The 25,193-nt window shown below is 38.0% G+C and overlaps 2 protein-coding genes across 4 annotated transcripts in view; one reads left to right on the forward strand and one right to left on the reverse strand.

Annotated features, from left to right (window-relative positions):
* Positions 1-24,737, reverse strand: part of psmd1 (proteasome 26S subunit, non-ATPase 1) — a 33,903-nt gene extending 9,166 nt beyond the window's left edge. Inside the window, exons 1-19 of one of the 2 annotated variants that reach the window (XM_055054066.1) lie at positions 24,582-24,737; positions 23,875-23,918; positions 23,620-23,693; positions 23,312-23,481; positions 22,934-23,142; positions 22,502-22,645; positions 20,991-21,217; positions 20,825-20,885; positions 20,597-20,722; positions 20,407-20,495; positions 20,236-20,314; positions 19,981-20,154; positions 19,756-19,867; positions 19,162-19,358; positions 18,720-18,815; positions 18,265-18,329; positions 5,755-5,869; positions 3,088-3,204; positions 1,757-1,859 (exon numbers count right to left, since the gene is read on the reverse strand). In XM_055054066.1, the coding sequence (XP_054910041.1) occupies positions 1,757-1,859; positions 3,088-3,204; positions 5,755-5,869; positions 18,265-18,329; positions 18,720-18,815; positions 19,162-19,358; positions 19,756-19,867; positions 19,981-20,154; positions 20,236-20,314; positions 20,407-20,495; positions 20,597-20,722; positions 20,825-20,885; positions 20,991-21,217; positions 22,502-22,645; positions 22,934-23,142; positions 23,312-23,481; positions 23,620-23,693; positions 23,875-23,918; positions 24,582-24,597 (2,218 nt within the window). In that variant the 5' untranslated portion in view covers positions 24,598-24,737. Of the gene's footprint in view, positions 1-1,756; positions 1,860-3,087; positions 3,205-5,754; positions 5,870-18,264; positions 18,330-18,719; positions 18,816-19,161; positions 19,359-19,755; positions 19,868-19,980; positions 20,155-20,235; positions 20,315-20,406; positions 20,496-20,596; positions 20,726-20,824; positions 20,886-20,990; positions 21,218-22,501; positions 22,646-22,933; positions 23,143-23,311; positions 23,482-23,619; positions 23,694-23,874; positions 23,919-24,581 lie in introns of both variants that reach the window. The other variant, XM_055054058.1, reaches the window with a different exon arrangement.
* On the forward strand, positions 7,260-16,143 carry htr2b (5-hydroxytryptamine (serotonin) receptor 2B, G protein-coupled). 2 transcript variants are annotated; one of them, XM_055054079.1, is made up of 4 exons: positions 7,260-7,794; positions 7,875-8,450; positions 11,439-11,639; positions 14,060-16,143. In XM_055054079.1, the coding sequence occupies exons 2-4, from the start codon at positions 8,204-8,206 to the stop codon at positions 15,010-15,012; spliced, it is 1,401 nt and encodes a 466-aa protein (XP_054910054.1). In that variant the 5' UTR covers positions 7,260-7,794; positions 7,875-8,203; the 3' UTR covers positions 15,013-16,143. The 2 variants fall into 2 exon arrangements, with proteins under 2 accessions (XP_054910054.1, XP_054910062.1); XM_055054087.1 differs by having other exon boundaries at positions 7,260-7,685; positions 8,053-8,450.
* Positions 24,738-25,193: the final 456 nt, after the last annotated feature.

A 25,193-nucleotide genomic window follows, 5' to 3' on the forward strand; every position in this document is an offset into this window, starting at 1 on the left:
ATTAAATACAATTTCCCTGCACCTCAAACGCCACTAACGACCTACAGGATCCAGAACACTTAAACATTTACGCTGCAAGAGCCTGAACATGCCTGATGTCCAGTTCATGTTCTCCATCTGAACCTATTTTGGTATTATGCAGCAGAATATGATGTAGAGAAATTATGAAACCCACAAAGAAACACCAGCAATCAGAATCTAGTCTAGGTTTATTCTGCTGATTTGACAAATAATGAAGTTCCTGGGACAAAATAACCATCCTGCTCTAAAGCTGGACAGATTGAGGAATTCAAAAGGAAACGTGGAAACCAGTAAAAAAAAAAAAGAAAGCAGCTTGAGCCATGTTTATGTGGGAGGCAGAAGTTCTTTGTTTCTCTGTTAGCAGGATCGCTAAACTGTTTGACTCTTTGTAAAATTACAAGATGGGATGCCCGACTGTGAAGTGATTCACTGCTTGAAGTCTAACTGGATCCAGATCTGGTTTAATATTGAGCCTCAACACTGAGATACTTTCATCCAAACTGTTCAGTGCTGACAGGAAAACCAAACAGTGATCCCAGGCTGACGGTAGGTACCAGCTGAACATCTTTTAAACTCTCTACATTTGGTCAGGCTGCATAACCACATACCTCAGTGGATCTCATTGAGATTTTATATGACAGACTGACTGAAACAAAGTAGGTCCAAATTGAGAACAGTGAGTATTTTGGTGCATGTTTTTATTGCGGTAAAGTGAATTTTTCTCAAACTCTTCTTTGCAAAATACCTAAAGCTCAGTGTGCTCAGATGAAGAGTATCTGGGAGGAACATTTTCCAAGCTCAACTGCATTGAGATCTTCAATCTCTCTGGGCCGTTCTATATGCTCTGATCTTGCCTTCCTACTTCAAGGTGAACCTTCAGGCCAGCCTCTAACAAGTTTTCTTCCTGGTACATCCTGTATTAGGCTCTAATCGTTTCCCCAAAGAACTAAAGAAACATATCCTCCCTCTTGAGCTTCTCAGAGGTTACCCTTAGGCTGCTTCTCTTAAAGGGGCAGTAATATGCAGAACCAACATTTTTGAGCATTGCACCATGTTATAATGTTTAAGAAAGTCTTTGTTTATTTTTTTTGTTTGTTTTCTTTTCAAATATTTCTTCATTTCATATGTGTTTTTGTCATGATTGCTTCTGTGGGGAAAGAAAAATATGCTAAAAATTGAAGTGGAAGCTTTTTACAAATTTATCACAAATAAGTATTTTCCATCTGGAAACAACTCAGTAAGAGAGCTGCTTTCTGTCAGTGTGAGCTCACCAGTTCTTTTGTACATTGATTGTCGGATTTGTTTGAAGCGCTCTCTATTTGATGATGTACAGCTCTCATGGACCTCACACACACATCGACTGCTTGCTTGTGTCCACAAACACTCACACAGACATACAAACACAGAGACTCTGAGGCAAACAGTAATCACCAGGTGGAAGCCAACGAGAGCAGCGGAGAGCTGAGGTAGGACCCCCGGGCGCTAACGCACCTTAGCCTGATGTGTTCCAGAAATGGCGCACATGGGTGGTCAGCACCCGGAGTTACTTTGTGTGGTGGAAAGGCACAGAGAAACCACGAAGCGCAGTTTGCTTCGTGCGTCGTGTAATTAAGCAATTCAGAGCTTTTTGTTCCCCCTGAGGGGTGAGACCACATCTACAACCACCAGCCGGTTTAATCTTTAATCTCAGTGAGAGATGAGGGTAAACCTGCGGCCGCTCTGATCGGAGGCTGACCTGCGTCGAGGATTCCCTGGGCCAGGATGGCGCCAAACTTCGCCATGACGTCGTCGTGCTTGTCGTTGATCACTTTAGCATAAAGCTGCCTGAACTGATTCACCTAAAAAGAAAATATGTTCGTATATATTTTTAAGGTTTATGCAGTTTTCCCACAGAAAAATTTAAGCACCTTCAAGCATTTTAGTTTTCAAACTTTTACAGCGCCACACTTTGGAGGTAAAACCAAGAACAATTAACTCAAAAATACAGTTTCAATTCACCATTACATTACATTTATTACCGCTAATGTTATAGTTTTCGACACAGCAGGGACCTCACTCACACAAGTATTTTGTTTTGAAATGTCTTTCACAAATAAAACACTAAATTAACAAAAACAAATCCTCCAATATCAATGACTTTATTATAAAATATAAGACAACCTTTATTTCAACTACACACATCAAAACTGTGTGGTATGAATATCAAGCACTTTCAAGGGCTTTACACAAAAATCAAGCACTTTCTACAAACACCCAATTGAAATTCTAACATTTTCAAGGATTGTAAGCACCAGTATGAACAATGTATTCTGAATTATGTCATTAAAAAATCTATGAAAAAATGTTTTGTTTGACAAATTACATATTTTTCAGGAAAAGCAAAACTTTTAAATATTTGTAAGAAGTAGATTCAAATGTGAACACATCAAACTGCTAAAGTATCACACAACAAAATGAAGTGTTCAACACTTCTGCAAAGCATTTTGACCACTAGGCTACAAACACTGCAGTCCTTGTTGGACTGAAACGCTGGACTGGATATTTATCAACCAACTGGGCAAAATTGAGGCAAAAGCAGAATGGACAGATCTTAGCTTTACATTTATAGCTATGAACAACAAATTGTAAACCAGATATTATACAGACATAGAGCCAAAACACAAAAAACCTGGAGGAAACATAAATGTGATATCCTTTGATGTTTAGTCGTTTGAAACTTAAAAGAAAAGTTTCAAACGACTAAACATTTGAAAGAAAAGGGTTCCTAGCACAATCCTGCATAACAGCTCAAGCTCTTAGATCTGTTGCTGTGCAGATGAGAGGTCTTTGAAAATGTGTCTGGCATTTCTTAGCAGTCAGTGACGATGGCCGGGGCGCCTCAAGGCCGAGTGTGTGCAATTATGCCAGCTACGTTCTCTGTTTTAGCTTTCCCAAATAGATTCTCTCCTCTGCACAAATCTGATGTATTTTACTTTCTCCAGTTTTCCTTGATGAGGAACACAAAAGTCCCAAACAACTCATCGATCCAGGCTGCAGACAATAAAGCCAGCTTCCTGACTCACTCACCTTGGGACAGGTAACTTCAGTCTGCTGGATCATAATGAGGGCAGAGGCAATGAGGGCACCTTGTCTCACGTAGTTTACTGGGTCGTTAGTCATGGGCTCCAGCAGATTGATCGCTTCCTGTGAAGGAAAAACATCAAAGTAGAAAACAGAGGAGTAAGTTAAGCAGCATGTCATAAACCTAGAGGTGGAGAATTATAAATCTATAATCCAAAACTAATTAGGGGGGCTAAACGAATTGAATGATTAATGATAAATATTTAATTAATATAGTTTTTCCATGAAGGACTGTCGAGGATTATTTGACATAAATAAAGGATCATCTGGTACTTTTTCCATAGTTTGTGTAGTTTGCTTAATGTTCCAGGCCAAGCAGTATTATTGCTGTGGTTTGAAGCTGCAGTTTAGAAACAATGGACCACATCTACAACCAGAACCACAGAGACCAGAGCAAACCAAGCCCAAGTCAAGACCAAAACTTTCAGGAAGGTGAAACCAACACCAAACCAAATGATATGCCGTTTTCAAAACCCTTTTTACTTGCAATAATTTCATTTTTGCAGCAATCGTTTAATGAAAATATGCTTGTTGCACCAGACTACATGGTTTCACTGACTTAACTTCTTCAATTAGGTACATCACAACAAACCTGAACCAGAAGACTGGTTCAGGTTTGTTGAACCAGGTTATATTTACTACAGCTTTAAGTAGTCAAAACAAAGTCCTTTGTGAATTAGTTTTAATTCACAAAGAACACACCAAAAACAAAATCTTACCATACATTTTTTGTCTAGCTTCTAGTGAAAATATCTCGGTACAAGTCAAAGCTAACTTACAAGTAACTTTTTAGCAAGATATAGAAGTATGTTGTAAGACAATAATTGCTTAATATTGACATAAAATGTACTAGCTTCATTGGCTAGTTTTCTCATGTTACAAATGAAAATATCTCCCAGTGAAACGAGTATACTTTTAAAAATACATTTTAAAAAATTATTTACCTAAAATCTTGCTGAAAAGTTACTTATATGTTAGCACACTTGATCTAAGGGGAAACTAAGATATTTGTACAAGAAACTAGATAAAAATCCTTGCAAAGATTTTGTATACCCAGGCTTTCACTTGTGCAAAAATAAGAATCTTTGTTGACAAACGGACCACTCCAACAGTGATACTTTTGCTTGGTTAAATACAGGAAAAGACATTATCAGCAGAGGCAAACAGACCTCACAAATTAATGACATTAGTGTCATCCATATCTGGTTTCCCAGGACAACAGAGTTAACAATTACTCTCTTCCCATGAGTGGTGTGAAGGAGGGAGTGAACGAAGGAGGACAACCTCTACGCTCTCCTCTGCTCTGCAGCCAGTCTATCACTGCAGCTTTTATGTCTCTTGAGCAGTTATGGCTGTAACTAACACCAGCAGGCCAGGCGGGAGGTGTCGGGCCCGCAGAGGAAAGAGCAACAAACCAGGATGATGACAGTGGAGGTAAAATAAACGACGTTTCATCAGTGCTCTCGGCCTAACTGGCTGAGACGGCTGCGCTGTGGGACAATAAGTCAGCGTGTAAAGCCAGCGCTCGTCTACCACATCCTGCCCACACTGCGTTGTGGGAGGGGGGGGGTAATTAAAGGCATTTACTGTCTTATCCAATCAGCAACCCTGGTTGGCTGCTAAGGAACACATTAATTAAACAGTGGGGCTGCTTCCTTCAGTTTTTGCTCTCAACATTAAAGTTCAATATTTCTAAAAGCTGTCTGGAAGCTTATAAACAACTGGATTAGAGCATAGCTCATTCAACCACAAAATAATTTCTCTATTTATACAAATTTGTGAAAACAGTATCTTGTGACAGAGTGCAAAAACAATGAGAACTTTTCCTCGTATTTGCAAGAAAAGCTGAAAAATAGGTTGAAATTTTCCTAATGGCACAAAATTAGCATTTTCCCTGAGGCGACACTGATCTGGTCAGAAGAATATTCAAACGCTAAGATTTTGAAAAATAAACAGCTGATCAGGTGCAAAACATTAACTTTAGTGCCTCGGTGCTGATCAGCTCTCATAACTAAACATGCTGTGAACTGGCAGCACCCCCTAGATCTGCCTTGCTCTGGTTTCTGGACTTCAGAGAACCCGATCACAAGCACAGAGTAAAGCCGAACGACAACATGCCAGCTCAGATCACTTTAGAAGCTAATCTGCAATGAACTTTTCACATCTGAGTTTTTCTGTGCTTGCCTGCCTTTATAACTCCAAGAAATGTCAACAAATCAAAAATCTAAATATTTTCCACCAGGTTGTAATAAGTAAAAGTACATAAAACAAGATAAAAGTAAGTCAGGATGTTTTGGACAAGTTCCTTTTCTGCAGGGGTTAAAGCAGGATAGCCTTGGCTGAAATCTTCTGTTGTATTAATTTCATAAGCAAGTCAACAACCAACTGCTTCATTCAGCCTGCATTATCTTTGCATCAGTGACGCACACTTTGTGACAGGAGGAAAGAAAGATGGACTTGAAACGTGAAGATAGCAAGGTGGAAAAGCTGGATTTGTGATGTAAAAATGAGCAATTCACTAATAATTTTTAATCTGTAGTGTTAATAATCAGCACCTAATCAAAACCTATGAAGAGGATCGAATAAAAGTGAAGAAGCAAAGGACAAACTGACTTTGTTGCCTGTCCCAGCACAGCAGATGCCCAGAGCCATGGCCGCCCCGCAGCGAACATGAGGGTTGTAGCTTTCTGACAGGAGAGACACCACACTGGGGCACTGCTCCGGAGTCCTGGTCAGAAAAACACAGGGGAAAGAAATGATTAGCGTTTGAAGTCCACTTTCTTTTAAAAAATATTCAGCTCAAAACACCCACACTATAACATGTGGTTATAGAAGTGATTTCTAGCATATTAAAGTCATTTAAATAATGATCTGACAAAAACTAATAACTTAGTTATTGTATAATTTCTCCATCTTAAGACTTTGCCTTTGAGCAAACCTGAAAACAAGTTATTTACTGAAATGTTTCAAAAAACTGCTAAAATGTTAAAGATGAAAATTACTTGAAAAAATGTCAATGAAAGAAACAAATGTCAATGAATAATTTTTTTTAACGAGTTCAGGGAATGTTTTTGCTGTTGCAAAAGGAAACAGGAATACAAGCTGTTTAAATGATGATGTGGGGTAATGTGTAACAAATATTTAAAGAGCACATTATTTGCTTGCCTGCGTCCATTACAAGCACTCATCTAAACACACAATAAAGAACCTGGGCTTTATTAGAAAGCCAATAAACTAGCAAGGATTTCCTTGTTGACACCTGGATTTAATTAAAGCTTAAGCCATGTCCAGGAAGTCAAAAATTGTAATCATAAAAAGGGAGGCATATATTCTGGATAGTATGCTCACATAAAAACTAACGAACAGACTGCCAGAATGTAAAAAAACCCTCCAAAAAACCCCCCCACAAAAATAAGGTTTTATGTAAAAATTTTCATGGCACAAAACATAATTTGGGAGTACAGTACACCAAATAAGCAGAAAATTCTTTGCAACACATTCAGAAAATACTTTACCGATTAAGGCATTTAAAACTCTGTACTTTGTAATAAGAATATGTCCTTGTCATATTTATAGAAATCTCAGTCTTTTTGCCCTTTTCCACAATTTTTAAAGGTTTTGCATCTCTTTGTACAAACAAGAAAATATATGCAAATAAGTGGAAATAAAATGCATTTATACATATCTGAATATCTATTTGAATGACGTTATAAGGATATAATAATCTTCAGATACTAATTTGCAATTTGGTTATTTGTGCAGCATAAATACTATTTTGATGTTTTATGTTTTCATTATTCAAAATGAAGCCATCTACATCTATATCTCCATGCGTCCCAACAATCAGAAAATTGGTTCAAACTCTCTTTGCTTGAACATCTGAGAACAGTGGGGACAAAAAAGGGGAGAAAAGCTTTACAGTACAACCACAACAGAAAAAGGTTCCTCCCCATAAACCGCTGCTGCCTCCCCCAGGTCACTGCTCGTTTCCAATGGGGGAGAGAACACAGAGTGGCAAATATAAACAGCGGGACGGCTGTGTTGAGGGAAATTACCTCCCTGAACCGCTGGCACGTGGCCAGCAAGAAGACATTCATCTGTTTCGTATCGAGTCTGGCTCCCGAGATGAAGAGGTGGGTGGAGTGGGGGGTGGACGAGACAGGACAGAGTGCGAGCCGATTGCAGACTGCGAAGCAGAGCCGGCGAGAGAGGGAGGGAGCGGGGCCACAACATCTGAAAGTTTTAAACCTGTGATCGCTTCAGGTGATGCAAAGCAAGCCTGGAGTTCCTTCCAGCATGTAGAGGGAAAGCCAAGTCGGCATCATGGATCGGTACAGTCTGGGACAGATTTAACTGTTGCGGTGGGGCGTTCGGCTTCATTCTTATGTGGAAAACGTTGCAGTAAAAGGAAGCAATGAAAGTTGTGGAAGAATATACATAGAAACCCAAGATTGAAATGCATTTGGCATTGAGCTGCAGCTTGGGAAGATACTTAAAGGACTGAGAGGCAAAAGGAACTCATCAAGTACCAACCCGGGAAAAAGGTAATAATTTGTTGAAGTTTTTGACATTTTCAAAAACAGAGGCATATTTTAGGACATGGATTTATTCTAATAGACAGAAACTACACTGATGAATTAGATGTAAAACCAGGTAAGCCATATTTTTCTCCATAATATCAACATGGGAATACATTAAAGAACAAAACGTAAAACTTTTTCTGCTGTTTTAAGTGGATGACGGAAGAATTTCCTGCGTGGGAAAGCGAGGACCTCTGTGATCGTCTTGCTGTGGAAGTTCTGCTCATGATGGGATTATTCCAGCTCCGTAGTTTACTGCAGCGGCCCTGCTGACTTTGCACCTTAAATCTTTCAATCTTGTCATTTCAAAGACTTGTCACTCCGCTCACAGGACGATGCATGTTGTGCACCGGCCCTGAGCGGCCCCAGCAGACCCTGCACCTTCGCCTGCGGGACCCAGTGACCATGCTGACCGAGCGTCTGACAGCAGAGAGATCAGAGCCACCGCCCACGCTCAGGCCCGCCACGGCATCAACAGCAACATGTTTCACCTGTTCAATAACAGTTCAGATGCAGACAAGGAGCCTGAGGCTCAGCTGAGATGGGCCGCCCTACTCATCGTCATGGTGATTATCCCCACCATAGGAGGAAACATTCTGGTTATTCTGGCCGTGTCGCTGGAGAGAAAGCTGCAAAATGCCACCAACTACTTCCTGATGTCGCTTGCGGTCGCCGACCTGCTGGTGGGACTTCTGGTGATGCCCATTGCACTTGTCACTATTCTCTATAGTAAGTATCACAAGATTTATTTTAGACCATAAAATGTGTCCTATTGAGACAAAGCAAAGTCTTAAAATGTAAAAACTACATTTAAGTTTTCTTTTTCCCACTCAATTTAACTTGTCAATTAGAAAATCTGAGACTGAAAGTAGAACATACCTCTAGGAAGCACCAAATACACTCGGTAAAGCACAAAAAAGTACTTGAGAGGAGCTAAAACAAAAGAAATTAAATTCCCTCTGTAGTTTAAGCAGTAAGGCCTGTACTAAGCCACTCAGCACAGGCATGAAGTATGAAACATTATCTCCCATATAAACTTGTTTACCAGTCTGAATAAAATCAGCGCAGTGTCCGCCGACTTACACGTCTATTCCACGTCTTCTACACAACAACACAGTTCAGGGCGAAGTACTGCAGTGAAGCTGTTCTTCATTAATTCAATTGGAAGGTAATGGGCCACATAGTAATTGTGTGTCACACACACGCATGCATTCACTAGTGGTGTTACACAAGGCGTCCTCTATCAAAATGGTTTTCAAAAGAACTGGAAGTGTCTGCTGCCTCAACATGGACCCTATTAGGTTTTTCTTTTGACAATTTGAGAAAGAAGGAAAAAGTTGAAAGTCAATAAAGTTCATTTTAAGATTTTCTGAAACGCATGAAGCTTAAAAGAAACCAGGATGACAAGAGAAGCTTAAACACTCTCCCCCCAAAAACAGCTATATGGAATTATGTAAAAGTAAACTAATAAATATGGTTTCAGTATTTTCTTTAATCCCATCACTGCTGTTGAGGTGCTTTTCACCTCTGCCATCAGTAAAGAGGAAGCCTCTATAAATGCTGATGATCTTTACAGACAGCTGTCTTTAGCCTCCGATCAGAGCAGAAGCAGCACCAAGTGCAGGACATTTGTAACAGGGACAAATAACGTGTACATGAGGTCAGGGTGAGGCATAGCAGAGCTGATTGATCAACATGAAGCTGTCAGGAGGATGACCAGTACCTCATACCAAACCCTCTGGCACACATCGCAGGATACCGTATGTAGTGACAACCTGCTGTTAGCAACAAACATCATTTAGAAATATGTAAAAGACAATATAAAATAAGTGGAATCTCTGTAAATCAAACCTGGTTTTAAGTAGGCTGCCTTTTGAATATTTAAGCAATGCTAAAAGCGACGCTGGCCAAGTGGTAAAAATAAACAGGTTGACCGATACTTTATGTGTGTGCAATGTAAATCCAGACAGGTATTCTAGAAATGTTCCTTAGCTTTGTGCTAAAACCAGAAACTGTTCTCATACCTGTTTAAACATTTAACCCAGTGGGAACTGGAGATCAAAATGATCTAAATTCAAGTTTCTAAATGTTTTAGGGTAGGAAAAGTGAAAACCTTGCTTACCCATTAACTCATGTTCAACTTAGGAACAAAGACATGTTAAAATTTTAACTTTATTAGCCTAAACAAACATTTTTTGCCTTGTCGCTCAACAACGTTTACATATAAGTTACTAAATTTCATCCCTTAAAGTACATAATATTTAATGGTTTTAGGAAGCTAATGTGATTATTGTTTTAACAGCAACTCTTTATAAATACACTCTGTCAAGATGAAGAAGCTGGTGCTGAGCAATTTAAGGTAACATTTTCATTTTTAATGCCTAATCTGAAGATAATTTTCTTTCATCAGGATTTATTGTTTCAATGCATCATGGGGCTTGTAGTTTGATCACACCATAGTGCTGCCAGGATTCCTCACTACAAAATTACAAATACTGCCAGTACAATTCTCATAAAAAAGATAAACAAATAAATGTAAACAAACAATGGGCACACTCATAACTCAATTATTAATTGTTCATCTGTTTTATTTATTTTTCTTGCACGTGTACATAGAGTAAAAAGACCCGTGCTGCCTAAAATCACCAAATTTAAGTCTTTTCTGACATTTTAGAGACCTTGCACAAAGCCTGTGCTTTTGTTAAGATCAACATTGTGATTCCCGAGAAGAAAAATGTAATTTAAGACGCTTCTATGCCATTTTTTATTTTTTCTAACAATAATAAGACACACAAAACTACACTGCAATGCTCAGAGCTCTGTAATTCTTAATGAGTACAAGCGAAGACCCAAAAATTCTGGAAATTATAATAACCAGTGATGTTTAGTTGAAAAAACACATAAATGAAAGAAAATGAAGGCAGTTAAACTGCTTTAAAATAAACTGAGAAGAAGATAAAACGCTTCTATAAACTAAGTGACCACAACTGGGCAGCAGCCTGCTGACAAAGTTGAATAATATAACAAAGTTGTATGATTCACACATTCCTGTTTAAGTTTAATGAAATGAAAAGCTCGCCTGTGGCTAGGTAACTTTCACAGCCTATTCTGTTTATTCTCAAGACAAATTTAATCAACATTTCCAAAAAAAAAAAACCCTCCGGTGAGCATCCACTTAAGGAGAAGGAGAGCTGTTATTCATCAATGAAATCCTCCCAAACTGACCAAAACTGTGTGTCAAAAATCCCTCCCAGTATGAAACATAAGTGAACATAATCATAATAAAGAGAAAAAATACAAAATATTTCCACAAACAAGCTTTTGTAAAGTTAATGGAGTCAGAGACAAAAGCCAGAACAAATTTCTTGCCAGTTTTACGCCTGGAAGTCAAAATAAACACTACTGTTGAGCTGAGTCTAAGCCACAATCTACATGAAGCACTTTTAGCTCCATAAACAGGCAGTGAACCCTAAGTTTCCAGTAAAGACATTCCTCACACACATAAACAAACATCAATTTTTTTTTTACATGACTGATGTTTGTAATCTCTTCAGCTGCCCTGAATCTCTCATAACAGTCAGAAAAGGGTTTCTTAATATAAGAAAACCCAACAAGCTCATTAATTTAGCTGCTAATTTTAGACATAATAAAATCAGTGATAGCTACTGTACAAGGAAATGGTTGATAAGATTAACCTCTATCTTGTCTTCTCTTCAGACTCTAGGTGGCCTCTTCCAGATTTTCTCTGCCCAATCTGGCTCTTCCTTGATGTGCTCTTCTCTACAGCGTCCATTATGCACCTCTGTGCCATCTCACTGGATCGCTACATCGCCATCAAGAAGCCGATTCAACACAGCCAATACAAATCCAGAGCCAAAGCCCTGGCCAAGATCGCACTCGTTTGGCTCATATCCATTTGTAAGCTTATTATTTATCATTCCTCTGACTAAAGTCCTGGTTTTTTTATGTTCTCTGGACCGTATCCTGCCTTTTAGGTGACCCATGAAGAGGATTAGCGTTCGTGCTTGGGTTGCTAAGTTAACTTGCTTTTAGAGAGCCGTGAAAAAGTTTTTATTTGCTTTAGATCAAAATAATATAACATCAGACAAAACAAACCTATAAAATGTAATTTTCAAATTATGATTTTACGTTTTATGTGAAAAAAAAAGAAAACCCAAACCAACTTGATGACTATTCGACCTAATAAATCAGAATCACCTAATATCTGTCTGGCACCATGAAGTGAGCTGCAAAATTTCAAAAAGCAACTCGAACAAATGATACCCATCATTTTAGAAAGGGCTATAAAGCCATTTCTAATACATACACACACATATATATATGTATATATATAATATATATATATATATATATATATATATATATATACATATATATATATATATATATAATATATATATATACATAAAATAAAAATTCCCTTCTCGCCCACCGCGGGTGGTTCTTATCCTCTGAGCTCGGGTCCTCTACCAGAGGCCTGGGAGCTTGAGGGTTCTTGGCTGTGCCAAGGACTGCACATTTCTGGACTGAGATGTCTGATGTTGTTCCTGGGATCTGTTGTAGCCACTGCTCCAGTTTGGGGGTTACTGCCCCGAGGGCCCCGATGACCACAGGCACCACTGTGGTCTTCACCTTCCAGGCCCTCTCCAGTTCTTCCCTGAGGCCCTGGTATTTCTCCAGTTTCTCGTGCTCCTTTTTCCTGATGTTGCAATCACTTGGTATTGCTACATCAACCACAACGGCTTTCCTCTGATGTTTATCCACTACGACAATGTCTGGTTGGTTCGCCATTACCATTTTGTCTGTCTGGATCTGGAAGTCCCACAGGATCTTAGCTCTGGCGTTCTCCACCACCTTTGGGGTGTTCCCACTTTGATCTCGGGGTTTCCAGTCCATATTCTGCACAGATGTTTCTGTACACTATGCCTGCCACTTGGTTATGTCGCTTCATGTACGCTTTCCCTGCCAGTATCTTGCACCCTGCTGTGATGTGCTGGACTGTCTCAGGGGCCTCCTTGCACAACCTACACCTTGGGTCTTGTCTGGTGTGGTAGATCTGGGCCTCTATTGCTCTGGTGTTTAGGGCCTGTTCCTGGGCCCTAAACACCATATATATGGTACAAATTATATACACCATATATATATAATGAACATGTGTGTATATATATATATATATATATATATATATATATATATATATATATATATATATATATATATATATATATATATATATAATTTTTTTTTGTGGAATGCATTGAGACAACAGTGGTTGGGAATGTGGCACTTTACTATTAGGATGAATTTAATAGAATTGAAAATTAAATCCAAAAACAGGGAGCGTCTGGGATTATAGTAAGGGTGGGTGATATGGGCTTAAAGTCTAATTACAATATTTTGGGTTGCTATTGCGATAACAATAAAAGTAGTAATAAGAACCATTTATTAGCTTTTTTTTTAGGTAACAGTATGACTGTATCACAGCAATTAATAGCCCCACAAACACAAACTATGCTCTTGAAAAACATTCCCATTTGTAAATGCTTCTTTAGGGCACTAAAAATGTGTGATTTGTATTACTAAACTGCATACAAAAGCAGTATTTTCAAATTTATTGGTATTTATTGATGTCTTCATTGAATAGTGGAAAAAAAATAGTAACACTATACTTTTACATTAGTTGGGAGTTTATCATGACAATAAATCTAAATTATTGTAAGAAATTTCTCATGATAAATGATAATAAAATAAATGTCCATCCCTTTATTACAGCTTATTTTAATGAGTCTAAAAAACTAATTATATTCAGTAAAACATTAAGTTATAGTTATAGAATTTAATGTCAAATATATAATTTGTACCATGAACCAATCCTAGTTTCTCGTGTAATGTGGACTTTTAGAAAAACAAATTGCTCACCGCTGCACCAACCATTTGTCACACAAATCTCTGGAGTAGTCACACATTACTCAGTAGTTTTCCCCTTAAGAACCAAGTTTTTGATTTAGGATTTTTGGCAGGTCAGGTCAAGAGTCAAATATATGTCAGCTGCTGTAAATGAAAATCCTTCATCCGGGAAAGAGATTGGGTAGATTAGTAAACGGATGGAAGGTTGTATCGTGGCCAATTTATCCAGTTAAGTTTTTCCATCGTTCACTGGGTATTAATGAACTGCCAACAAAAACAATAGTGTTGTATTTGACCAAACATACCATAATCTCCTAGATTAAAAATCTAATTATAAGATATTGGAATATGGCTTCAGAGTTTTTTTGTCTTTATTTTTACCAATATTTACAGTATTTTCCATTTTCCAGGTATTGCAGTCCCAATCCCGATAAAAGGGCTGAAGAATATTCACGACAAGAATATCACCTTCAACAGTAATCACACATGCCTGCTGAAACCAAACACTTTCTCAGAGTTCATCATCTTTGGCTCCCTGACAGCATTCTTCATCCCTTTGACAATCATGATGATCATCTACCTTCTCACCGTGCAAGTGTTGCGGAAAAAGGTTTATTTGCTGCGGTCAAAGGTGACCCAGCGCTTCAGCTCCTCACCGATCTCCACAGTTTTCCAAAGCGACCCGGCCTTAGCTTCTCCTCAAGCTGAGCAAATGAACATGTTGGATATCAGACTTCCCAGGCATCCAGAAAAACCAAATGCGGAGATGATGACCGCTCCCACAGAGAAAGAAATATCCTTCCGCAGAATGTCGACGATGGGCAAGAAGTCAATGCAGACTCTGAGCAACGAGCAGCGGGCCTCCAAAGTGTTGGGCATAGTCTTCCTCCTGTTTGTCGTCATGTGGTGCCCATTCTTCATCACAAACATCACTTCTGCTCTGTGCTCCAGCTGCGTTGAGAAGGTTATTTCCCGCCTGATGGAAATCTTTGTCTGGGTTGGTTACGTGTCATCAGGGATAAATCCTCTGGTCTATACACTTTTCAATAAAACCTTCAGGGAAGCTTTCACACGCTACATCACCTGCAACTACAAAAACTACCCTAGAGATAGGCTGGGACGGCAGCTTGGCTCGACTGCTGCAGACTGGAACCTTACAAGCATTTCGTTTAAATCTTCCATGGCAGAGAACTCAAAACTGTTCATGAAGCGGGGAATGAAGAACGGCATTGGACGAGTGAGCTACCAAAGTCCACTAAGGTGCCAGCAGGCTGTGCAGTCACCAGGCGGTGTTCTGCTAAACACAATTCTTTTGACTGAAAATGAAGATTTTAAGCAGGAAGAACATGTGAGCTGTGTATGAACAGATACAAAGATGATGTGGTTTGGTTTGGTGCATATTCATATTCAAAGGCAAACTCTTACCCTACATATAAAAATGAAAAACTAAGATTTTAATCATTTTCTTGCAAAAGTTTTACAATCCCTTTAATATTTGTCATAGAGTAGTGCATAATTATGAAATGAAAGGAAAAAGTTTTACAAAAAGTTTTACAAATTAAGATATGAAAAAGGTCAGGACATTGACGAGGGCATCCTAACAAACATAATTTGATCTAAACCTCAATCTATATGTTCAGAAATTGTTAAGTTCCTCAGGTTTATTCTGTAATTAGCATCATCTATTTTCAAATCCACATTCCTATTCCCTAAAGCACCACTACCATGTTTGACCTTGAGGATGGTGTGTTTGGGGTGACGTACTGGCATGAAAAGTCAACATTCGTCTCATTTGACCATAGCGCCTTCTTGCCCATGGTTGTGTTCCGCCCCCTACAGGCAATTTGTTGCAATTGATTTCATTTAGGAGTATCATTTCTTTCAATTTTACAATAATCAAAGTAATCTTTATCATATATTAAAAATCCTCAATACAGTGCATTAAATTTTGACAAAAACAATCTGAAGGCTTTGAAAACTTTTGCAAGTCAGTATTTCTTGTTGCATCATTTTTTGCAGTGGGCCTTTAAACACAGGTTATTTTTTATCATGTAATTTGTTGATATACTTGAAGAGAAAGCTTCAGATTTCAGACAATATTCAGAAAAGAGTTGGAAAAAAAAGCTGCAGCTATTCCACTAAATGGGCAGAATGTACTGAATAGGAACCTATTTAGGCCAAAAGATGTGACTGAATTCTGTATATAACAATATATTCCTCGGCTGATCCTTACATTTGGACTGTCTAAATATGCTGTAAAACCCTCTCAGACCAAATGCTTACATTTTAAAACAATATGAATCTCTTCTGTAAAGGGCAAATTCTTTGAATTCTTGATACTTTTTAAATTTGAGAATGATTGGGAAGTCGTCCTGTATGTATATTGCAGCCTGCTGGTATGAAATGTAAAAAATGGTTTTGGAATGGCAGTCTGTACATATGAATGAACAAAGAGATAAAATGGATTCTGAATGTTCTTTAATAAAAAAATTTAAAAAATTGTTCTGCCATCTTCTAAAACAAAAACTGCCCAAAGCACAACGAGATGCCAAGATGCTGCCTTTTGAAAAATGACTAAATAAATAAAAGTTTAAGGGGAATAAAAACACAGTCTGGCAGCAATTCCAATAGACTTAAAGTGCAATGGCATTAGGACTGGTCGATATTTGAGCGAGAAGTGATGCTTACAGTGTTGGTACATATTGCGTTATCAGTAGTGACATTTGTCAATTTTCTTTTTTTCTCATCTTTGCTTCCTGCTCTCTGTGACCTTTAGCCTTTTGTGTCCTGTGAGAGGGTCTGCTGCTGTGAGGACGTCCAACTGACTAAATATTACATTAGCATTAGAAAATGCATGTTCATAACACTTGGGATATTTTAGCCACCCATTATTGCTCTCCAAACAGCATTATCCAGAATCAGTACTGCATACATTGATATATCCGCAATATACTGTGCAACCATGCATGTATTCAACTGCAGCTAATTATTTGTATTCATACGTCAGATGACGACAAAAATAATTCAAACATATAAACAGTTCTAGTTTAGATTAAACTCAGCCTAACAAGAAAGAAATGCCAAGTTTACACAGAGGTGAAAACAAAGCAGGAGAAGAAAGTGTGATCTTTGCTTAGACCTCCGACTTCTTTCAAGAGCTCCAGTTATTTATAATGAGAGAGAGAAACATGGTAGACTCAAACTTGGATATGACCTGATTGCCTGGAAGTGCACATGACTAAATGAGTCATTGGGGTTGGAAAAGTGTGGACTAAGTGTAATCCTGTGGTTCATGAGTCTTTCTAAACAAAGGAGATTTATGGAGGTTTTTTTCAAGCAGCAAATTGATCACATACACCATCCAGAGCCTTTTTTGGACTTCAGTGTGTACACACTGATTTTTATTTGACGTGCCATTAAACAATGCCTGGATTTAATGATAAAATTCATAATAATGTAAGATAGAAAAGCACATATAAATACAATGCTTGGCAAATATATTAAAGGTATTCACACAGTTTATTGCTTCCACTTTTTTCTGCATTGTGACTGTCACAATGCAAACCCTGAATGTTTATTGGGATTTTATGTGATAGATCAACAAAATCTCATTCGTAATTGTGAAGTGGAAGAAAAATTACAGCTTGTTTCCAAATTTCATCAAATAAATATCTACAAACTGTGCTGAGCATAAATATTTATCTCCATAACAGCTGCAGGTCTTTAGCAGTACGTCTCGACCATCTTTCAGCACCTATAGTCTATAAATGTATTCTTAATAAAATGGCTGCAGCTCAGTTAGATAGAGAGCCTCCAAACCATAGCATGATACCATGATACAGCATGAATCTACATCATGCTGTAGATTCTCCCACAGCATTATGCTGCCACTGCCAAGTTTTACCATAGGGATTGTTGCTGTGCAAGTTTACAACTTCTTGCACACACACACACACATATATATATTATATATATATATATATATATATATATATATATATATATATATATATATATATATATATATATATATATATATATATATGATTCATCTTTATGTTTTCATTACTTTTTATTTTTACAGTTTTCATAAAATTTGCAAACATTTCTTTTTTTTTTTCTTTCTCTCCTCCCAAACATACCTGGCAGGCGTCTCTCTCTCTCTCTCTCTCTCTCTCTTTTTTGTTTTTGTTTTGAGTTATAGTCCAAATTTCAGTCCAAAAAACAGACAATAGTTTAAATGAAATAACTCCAAACAGAAAACATGCATTAAAAAAAAAAAAAAAAAATATATATATATATATATATATATATATATATATATAATATATATATATATATATATATATATATATATATATATAGCTGTGAAATAACTCCACTTTATGCAAACTGTAAAAAATAAAAAGTAATGAAAACATAAAGATGAATCATAAATTGGTAACTTATTCTCACTCTGGTACCAATCACACCACAAATACATTTTACTAAAGCAAAACATAAAGGAGTCTTAACTTTACAAGATAATGCATCAGTTTGGTTAAGTTGAAAAAGGCTTTTATGGAAAATAAAAAGTATGCTGGTGAAAGCTGAAGGAATTAAAACATGATCCTACCTGAAGAGGATAAAGCCAATGGACTCGACAGCAGCTCTTCTAACGTCATCGTTCACGTCACTCACCTTAATTAAAATAAGCAGAGTAATTAGATCAAATGGAAAAAACTGACCTCTTCAGTTTTAGTTTTAATGATGTGGCTTCTCATAAAATAAGCAGCTCCACTATCACACCCATGCACAAACGTAGCTTGCAGAGAGCACCCCCTACAGAGCAACCAATAAAACATCAGTGATTCAGTATAAAACTTAGCGGCAGGAACAAACTTGATTTTTTTCTGCTTTGAACATAAAGTTTCTGAAACTTCAAAAAGACTTGTGAAAATCTTTATAGAAATGGTTTAAATCAAACTACAGTACAATATTCATTTTAAAGAGCTACTTTGCATGTGTTTTACAGCCAGGTGGATAAACCCGTCCACCTGCCGGTAGGAGAGCTTTACAGATGAAACTCACAGCGACATGCAGCAGGCGTCGGATGGCCTTGTTGTTCCCAGAGCCGCAATATGCCATTCCAACAGTGTACATACCAGATCGCCTCAAGATGGGGTCCTACCATAAACAATGACAGAAAGCAGAGAGTTGAACTGTGTTTGTTTGGGTTTGAGTCCCTTCCCACCGCTAACTTTAACAGAATGAAACCTGGCACAGAGTACAAAGCCTCATGTGACATAAAGTAAACAGTCTGCAACAGAGCACTCAATACATCAAACATATGTGCAGTGCAACAGCCTAATAAAGAACAATGGCTTTTAGTTTATTCTCAAATTGTTTTATACCCTCCACATTTCCTCCTCCAATGACAAATCAAGCCAGTTTATTTTAAATCTACTGGGCAATCTGTATTGTTCTGTTTTAAACAACAAAAGTTTATCTTCTTAGTGGCTCGAAGTCAAACCTTGTCTCTGCAGAGGCTCTCGATGAGGGCGTCAGCCTCCTCCATGCGTCCATACATGACCAGAGCAATCCCCACAGCAAGGCCTCGCAGGATCTTCTCATGCTGCGTCTCCTGAGCGTAGCCCACCATGTCCTCGATCGCCTGGGCCGACTTGGAGCCCAGCATGACCAGACCCAGAGCCAGACCTGCAGCTTCGCCTGGAGTTCATATCAAACCATTAGCATGCTTTGTTTTGAACTTTACCTCATGAAACATAAAAGGCGATTAGTATAAAAAATAAACAAGTTCTAGGGCTGCTGTGACTCACTGACATAATCAATGAGGTAGAGAAGACCAATCTGTTGAAATGTCATATATATGGCAATATACTGTGCAGCCCTATTTTGTACTGCACAATTTATGTGTACTGCATAATTTATGCGTTTCATTTTGTTGCAGCGTAAAATAGCTACCAATTTTGATGTTAAAAAATAATCTAAAATAAATTACGTTTTTTTTTGAGGAGAACAAATGATTTAGAATTCACAAAAGTTCTTATATTGCATTTGCTTTGCCAGCAATCACAACAGTGATTTGGTGATTTCAGCAGCTTACCAGTGACGGCGTCATCCTGGTAAAGGTTGGACTTCAGCAGGTCATAAACATCCTGTCTGGCTGTTCCCAGAGCAGCTAAACCTAATCCAAGGGCTCCGCCGTGACGGACAATCTACAAAAGGAAAAAATTAATCCAGACAATTAGGAAAAAAATCTGTTTCTCATTATATATTGCATTCTGAAAGGACATAAACAACATAAAAAGATGGGGGGGGGGAACCTTACATCATTGCTGGCATTCTTGAGCTGACCGAGCAAATAATCAATGATGTCCCCACCATGATTGGCATGAATAAGGCCCAGAGCATATAGGCCTCCTCCCTCCTGGTAAGCGGAACCGGGGGAAGTGTCTTTAGGCAAGTAAGTGGCCATTAACTGGAGCGCTTCTTTCTCATGACCCTAAAATTCAAAGTCAAATCACAAATTTAAAGAAGCTAACAGGTTAGTTGTTTCAAATTTCACTTTTTAATGAAGTCTTACCCTATGAATGACACCCAGACTTGCTGTGGCTGTAAACTTTGCCCAGTTAGTGGCTCTTGCTAACCACTCCAAGTTTTCTCTATGGGAGAAGAAAAGTTAAACTTGTTTAAAATGATCTCTGCTGCACATATTAAACTCTAATGTCTTTTTTATTTATGTATTTTTTTTTACCTGAGGAACTGATCACTTGTGGTTCCTGTGTGCATAAAGGAGTTGGCGATCACTGTAGCTGTGTGGCACACCGAGTTTCGAACTGCGTCCTGCAGCACCAAAGAATCAAACATTAAGTAAGTTTTAACAATGTGTCAATCATCTGAACAAGTTCACAGAAGTTTCATCTCAGTCATCCAGCATTTCCTACCTTTGTGTTTTTCAGAATCATCAGATCTGTGTTGTTATTTCGGATGAGAAACTGTAGGTGCAGCTCTATGGTCATCTCCCCGCTAAGAATTTTGATCATTTTGGCATTCTGGTCTTTGGGTTCTTCCTTCTAGAACAATTCACAGAGGCCATGAGGAAAACTGAAGTAACAATTTTCATTATTTAGAAAAAAAAAAGCCAGCATTGCTAAACAACATGAAATGCTTACAGTTTCTGCAGCCTTTCCAGCTGGTGAGCTTCCAGCTTTTTCATCAGTCTCCATTGCTTCACTGGAATCCCATCAAGAAATATTTTAATTAATTTTAGTTAGCTTACAAGTTATTGGTCAAGCTGGCCAGAAAATGTGAACCTAAATATTTTTCAGCTCTTTGTACCTTTCTTTGTCTGCTGTGGGAACAGTGCCGGTGTTTGTGGAGCCAGGCACTGCAGGGATGGGCGTCCCGACGGTGTGCAGGTTCTGAATGACGGAGGACAGGAACTGCTGGCTGGCGCTTTCGTAGAGGTCGAAGCAGATCTGATAGGCCATTAGCAGGTTGTCCTCTTTTACTAGCTTCTCCAGGATGTCGCTGACAGCCTGAGGGTCATCCAGGAAAATCAGGCACTAATGGGGAAAAAAAAGAAAGCAAACAGTTAAACGTTGGCACTGTTCAGATGTTATTTATGGAACTAAATTGAGAAAAGATTAGTGTTTGATTGGGAGGCAATAAGGGATCTGGGTTTTATTTGTTGTTGTTTAAAAACAGTAAAATTATGATTGTATCCCAATGTATAATTAGATCTCTAAATAAACTATACATCAGGATATTTAAGCCAAAGATTATTTTTGGACAATTGTTTCCAATTTTTCTACAATCTTCCCAAATATAACTGCTGTTTTGAACTCATGTCTGAATGTCTAATCTAAACAGACAAGAAAAAAAAATAACTCAAAATGTTTTTAATGAAACTTAAGAGGAGTGAAAAAGCACTTATATACAGGTATAATAAAAGACTTGTGCAGAAAAAAAAAAAAAGAAAGAAAAAGCCTGGACCACTCAAGAAATGTACTCTGCTCGCCCCCTGGAGGTGTGCTGTGGTTCCTGGAACCAACACATGCAGATCCATTAACTTCATTTGATTTGGAGGACAAATTAACACCTCAAACTCTGCCGTCAACAAAACATGTACATGGATAACAAGATCCAAGTCTTGACTATAAACATTACACAAAGCATCACACTGGTTCTCCAGCCTTGGCTTCTTCCCTGTCATCTACCTGGCGTTGTACGTCCCTCCCAGTAAGGGGTGCAAAAACACCCCACCATGGACATTAAGCTAAGAAAACCACTGCTCACCAAACCAAACTGTACATTCCTGATGGACTTTATGGTTTTAAAATACATCAGATTCACAATCTATTGTCAACAGAGAGATAACAACTCTCCATCAAACCCCAATGCCAATTTTGAGCACATTTTAGATAACTTTGCTTTTACATGTGTTTTTTTACACTGCATGGAATATGCTGCTATAGGTCAAGATTCCTACAGAACTAACCTACCAACTATAATAGCATTTCAGCTAGACTAGGCTTTTTATCTCATTTGACCTTACAGTTTAGCTTTGTAAACTGTGTTCCTCACAAATTTCTAAATCTCTTCAGGTGAGATTTTTGTACTGACTGAAAGTTTTCACAGTTTTCTTGTTTGCATTTTGAAGGCTTTTACTTTATTCCATGGCTCATGTCTATTTTTTTTTTTACATTTCTGCAGTATACATTAAATTGTTCTGCAATTTTTATGAAAAAAATATTTGGCTTGCAGCATTCACTCAGCATTTTTGCAACTCTAAATTTTTTTGTGGCTGTTGTTAAGTTCAAGTTTAAAGACATTTTTACTGCAGTTACCTGACAAACATTGATGAAATCTGGTTTCTCCAGATTCATGTACAACTTGACCAACACCCGCAGAACGTCGTTACGGAACTTCTTGTTCTGCATCAGGGACATGCAAACCTTCAGGCTGTAAGCAAGGAGGCCGCTCACATCATTCTGAAAAGGACAACCAAAATAATGAATTAATATTACCAATCTAGACAACAAAACAAATACAAACAAAACAACGATAATGTAAAGACACGAGAGAGAAAAACGCTCTTTGACAAGTTAAAATTTGATTAAATACAATATTTAATCAATATTTGCAGAACAAATCTGACCAATACTTGAGTTTTTTATCTGAAAATGCAATACAGTTCACAATATGTAGAGCTATTAGGAAAGGTTTAAGTTTGCAGCAAATATTACCAGCTGTATACGTGAATGATAAAAGTTACTGACCGATTCCAGGATGGTCTTCTCAAAAATGTCAAGACGCCTGGTCTCCAAGGCGATGCCAATAGCCTGTTTGTATTTGTGATCATCTAAGCAACGCAGGAACATTTTGTTGACGATGCCCTCAAGGCGAGGGTCGATGCTCTTCTTCTCCTCATCCTCTGACAGCTCAGCATTTTCAACCCGCAGCTTGGTGTAGTGATCAATGCACTTGGCTGAACAGAATAAAGGGGATACGTGCGTTAACTCTGCCTGAATAGGAGTGATATGAAACAAATATGATTTTCCACTTCCACCAGAAAAACATAAACAAATAAAGATCATCATCTCACTATGAACTAAGTTTTACAGTCATAACAGAAGTATTCTTGTTTCATCTCTCACCGATGATGGTCTCCACATATTCTGAGTCATCTGTAACACTGAAGAGATCCCCGGCTCCCAGAGCATAGTTCAGGGATTCTTCAAAGGCCCCAAGATGATAGAAAACCTTTGAGGCCACCAGAGCAGCAAATTCTCGGCTCCGAAAAGATTCATCCTCATACAAGACCTCACTGGACATATAAGAGGAATAGCTTTACTTGACTGAAAAGGAAAACTCTGAAATTTACATTTATTTTTCTGTAAACGTTTACTCTTATTTTCTTGCTGCCCCGTTTTCATCACATTCAAACTTATGAGTTTATACTTACATTTTATCTACAGATCCTGAAATCTCAGCCCAGAAGTCGTTCACAACAGAGTCTAGTTTATGCAGAGCAAACTCCTGCAAATTAGACAAAACCTTGCTTACAACTTAATTCGTACATTTTAAAGCTTCAACCCAAAAAGAAAGGAATATCTTTTACTACTAACGTTTTATAAAAAGGTCTTATTTGTTATTAAATGTTCAGAAATGTTTTACTAATCCAGTACGTCTGACAGATTGCTGTGCAAATAATATTTACCTTTAGCTTTGGCTCCTCTTCATCAAGGAGGGAAATAATCCCAGCTTTGTAAAAAGACAAACACAAAGAAACTTTAACATCCTGAATTTTTGCAAATGGAAAATAAAACAAAAACACTCCACCTCCCCCGGCCCGAAGCAACATTTAAGTACCTCGTTTCCAAGTATGAAATACAGATTTTTTTATTTCCCTTATATAACCAGGTAAACCCCGTTGAGATCTGGATCTCATTTTCAAGAGGGACCTGGGCAGAAGTCTGCAATAACCTGGAAATGTTTACTTTCCATAAGCAATAAAACACAGAGAGGCAGTAGATTCAGACAGCTGAAGTATGTGGTCCCCTAAAAACCCACACATAATTTTGCCACGTAAAAGACAAATATTTCCAATTCCACATAATATTTCCAATTCCACAGAACTTTTTGTTTTTGTTCATTATGATAGAAATGATCGCAGCTGAGTCGTTCTGAAAGAATGATTAGTTCTCATGTTAGGGGGGGGGGGACCGATTATTTCAGACAGTTGAAACATTTATTTCCTCAAGAATAAATATTTTACTCCGTTAAACCTATTTGAACCACATGAACCACGAAGATGGCTTGTATTGTCCGCTGTCACCGGTTGCTAGCACCGTGTGACTCAGCTAATTCAATGGCAGCTAGCTAAAGTTAAAACTACAAAATTAAAAACCTTCTTCTGAGACTCACCGGCAGATGTTATCATGACTGCTTCTCGAATAAATCCCCGAATCCACTAATTAGATTTAAAAGGTGGACGTATTCACGGGTTCTCGGAGAGAAAATATAAGATTTGCTATATTTGTAAACGCTCTGAGCAACTACACTTCTTTTTGTCCAATAATATCGTAAGCCCCCGTTGGAAAGGACCTGTGTTAGCTGGCCTCCCTTCTGCCTGATCATAAATGCACACGATATTACTTTATTCGTCATGTGCTCAATCTGTCCAATAATTACCAAAAAATAAAAATTTCATGAGAAAGAAATCATAATTGTTTTGTGTTCATTTTTTTATTCAACTGAATTTGAGTGTAATTGATTTATAGAAAGGCATTTTTAAAGACTACCTCTTTCGAAGGCATTTTTAAAGACTACCTCTTTCGTTTGACAAGACTCCTCCTCTACCTGCTATATAAGTTATGTTAATTTGCAGAAGGAGGAACTTTTCACCACAGATGTTAAAACATAGTAACGACTTGCCATGTATGGGATTCCACCCCAGATTCAGCGCCTGTAGAATATCTGTACTAAGAGAAAGAGGCAGAAGACTATGGAGCCACCATCCAAGATGAAATATCGAAA

This window comes from Poeciliopsis prolifica, unplaced genomic scaffold (genome assembly GCF_027474105.1).
Source record: "Poeciliopsis prolifica strain line A6 unplaced genomic scaffold, Auburn_PproV2 SCAFFOLD002, whole genome shotgun sequence".
NCBI lineage: Eukaryota > Metazoa > Chordata > Actinopteri > Cyprinodontiformes > Poeciliidae > Poeciliopsis > Poeciliopsis prolifica.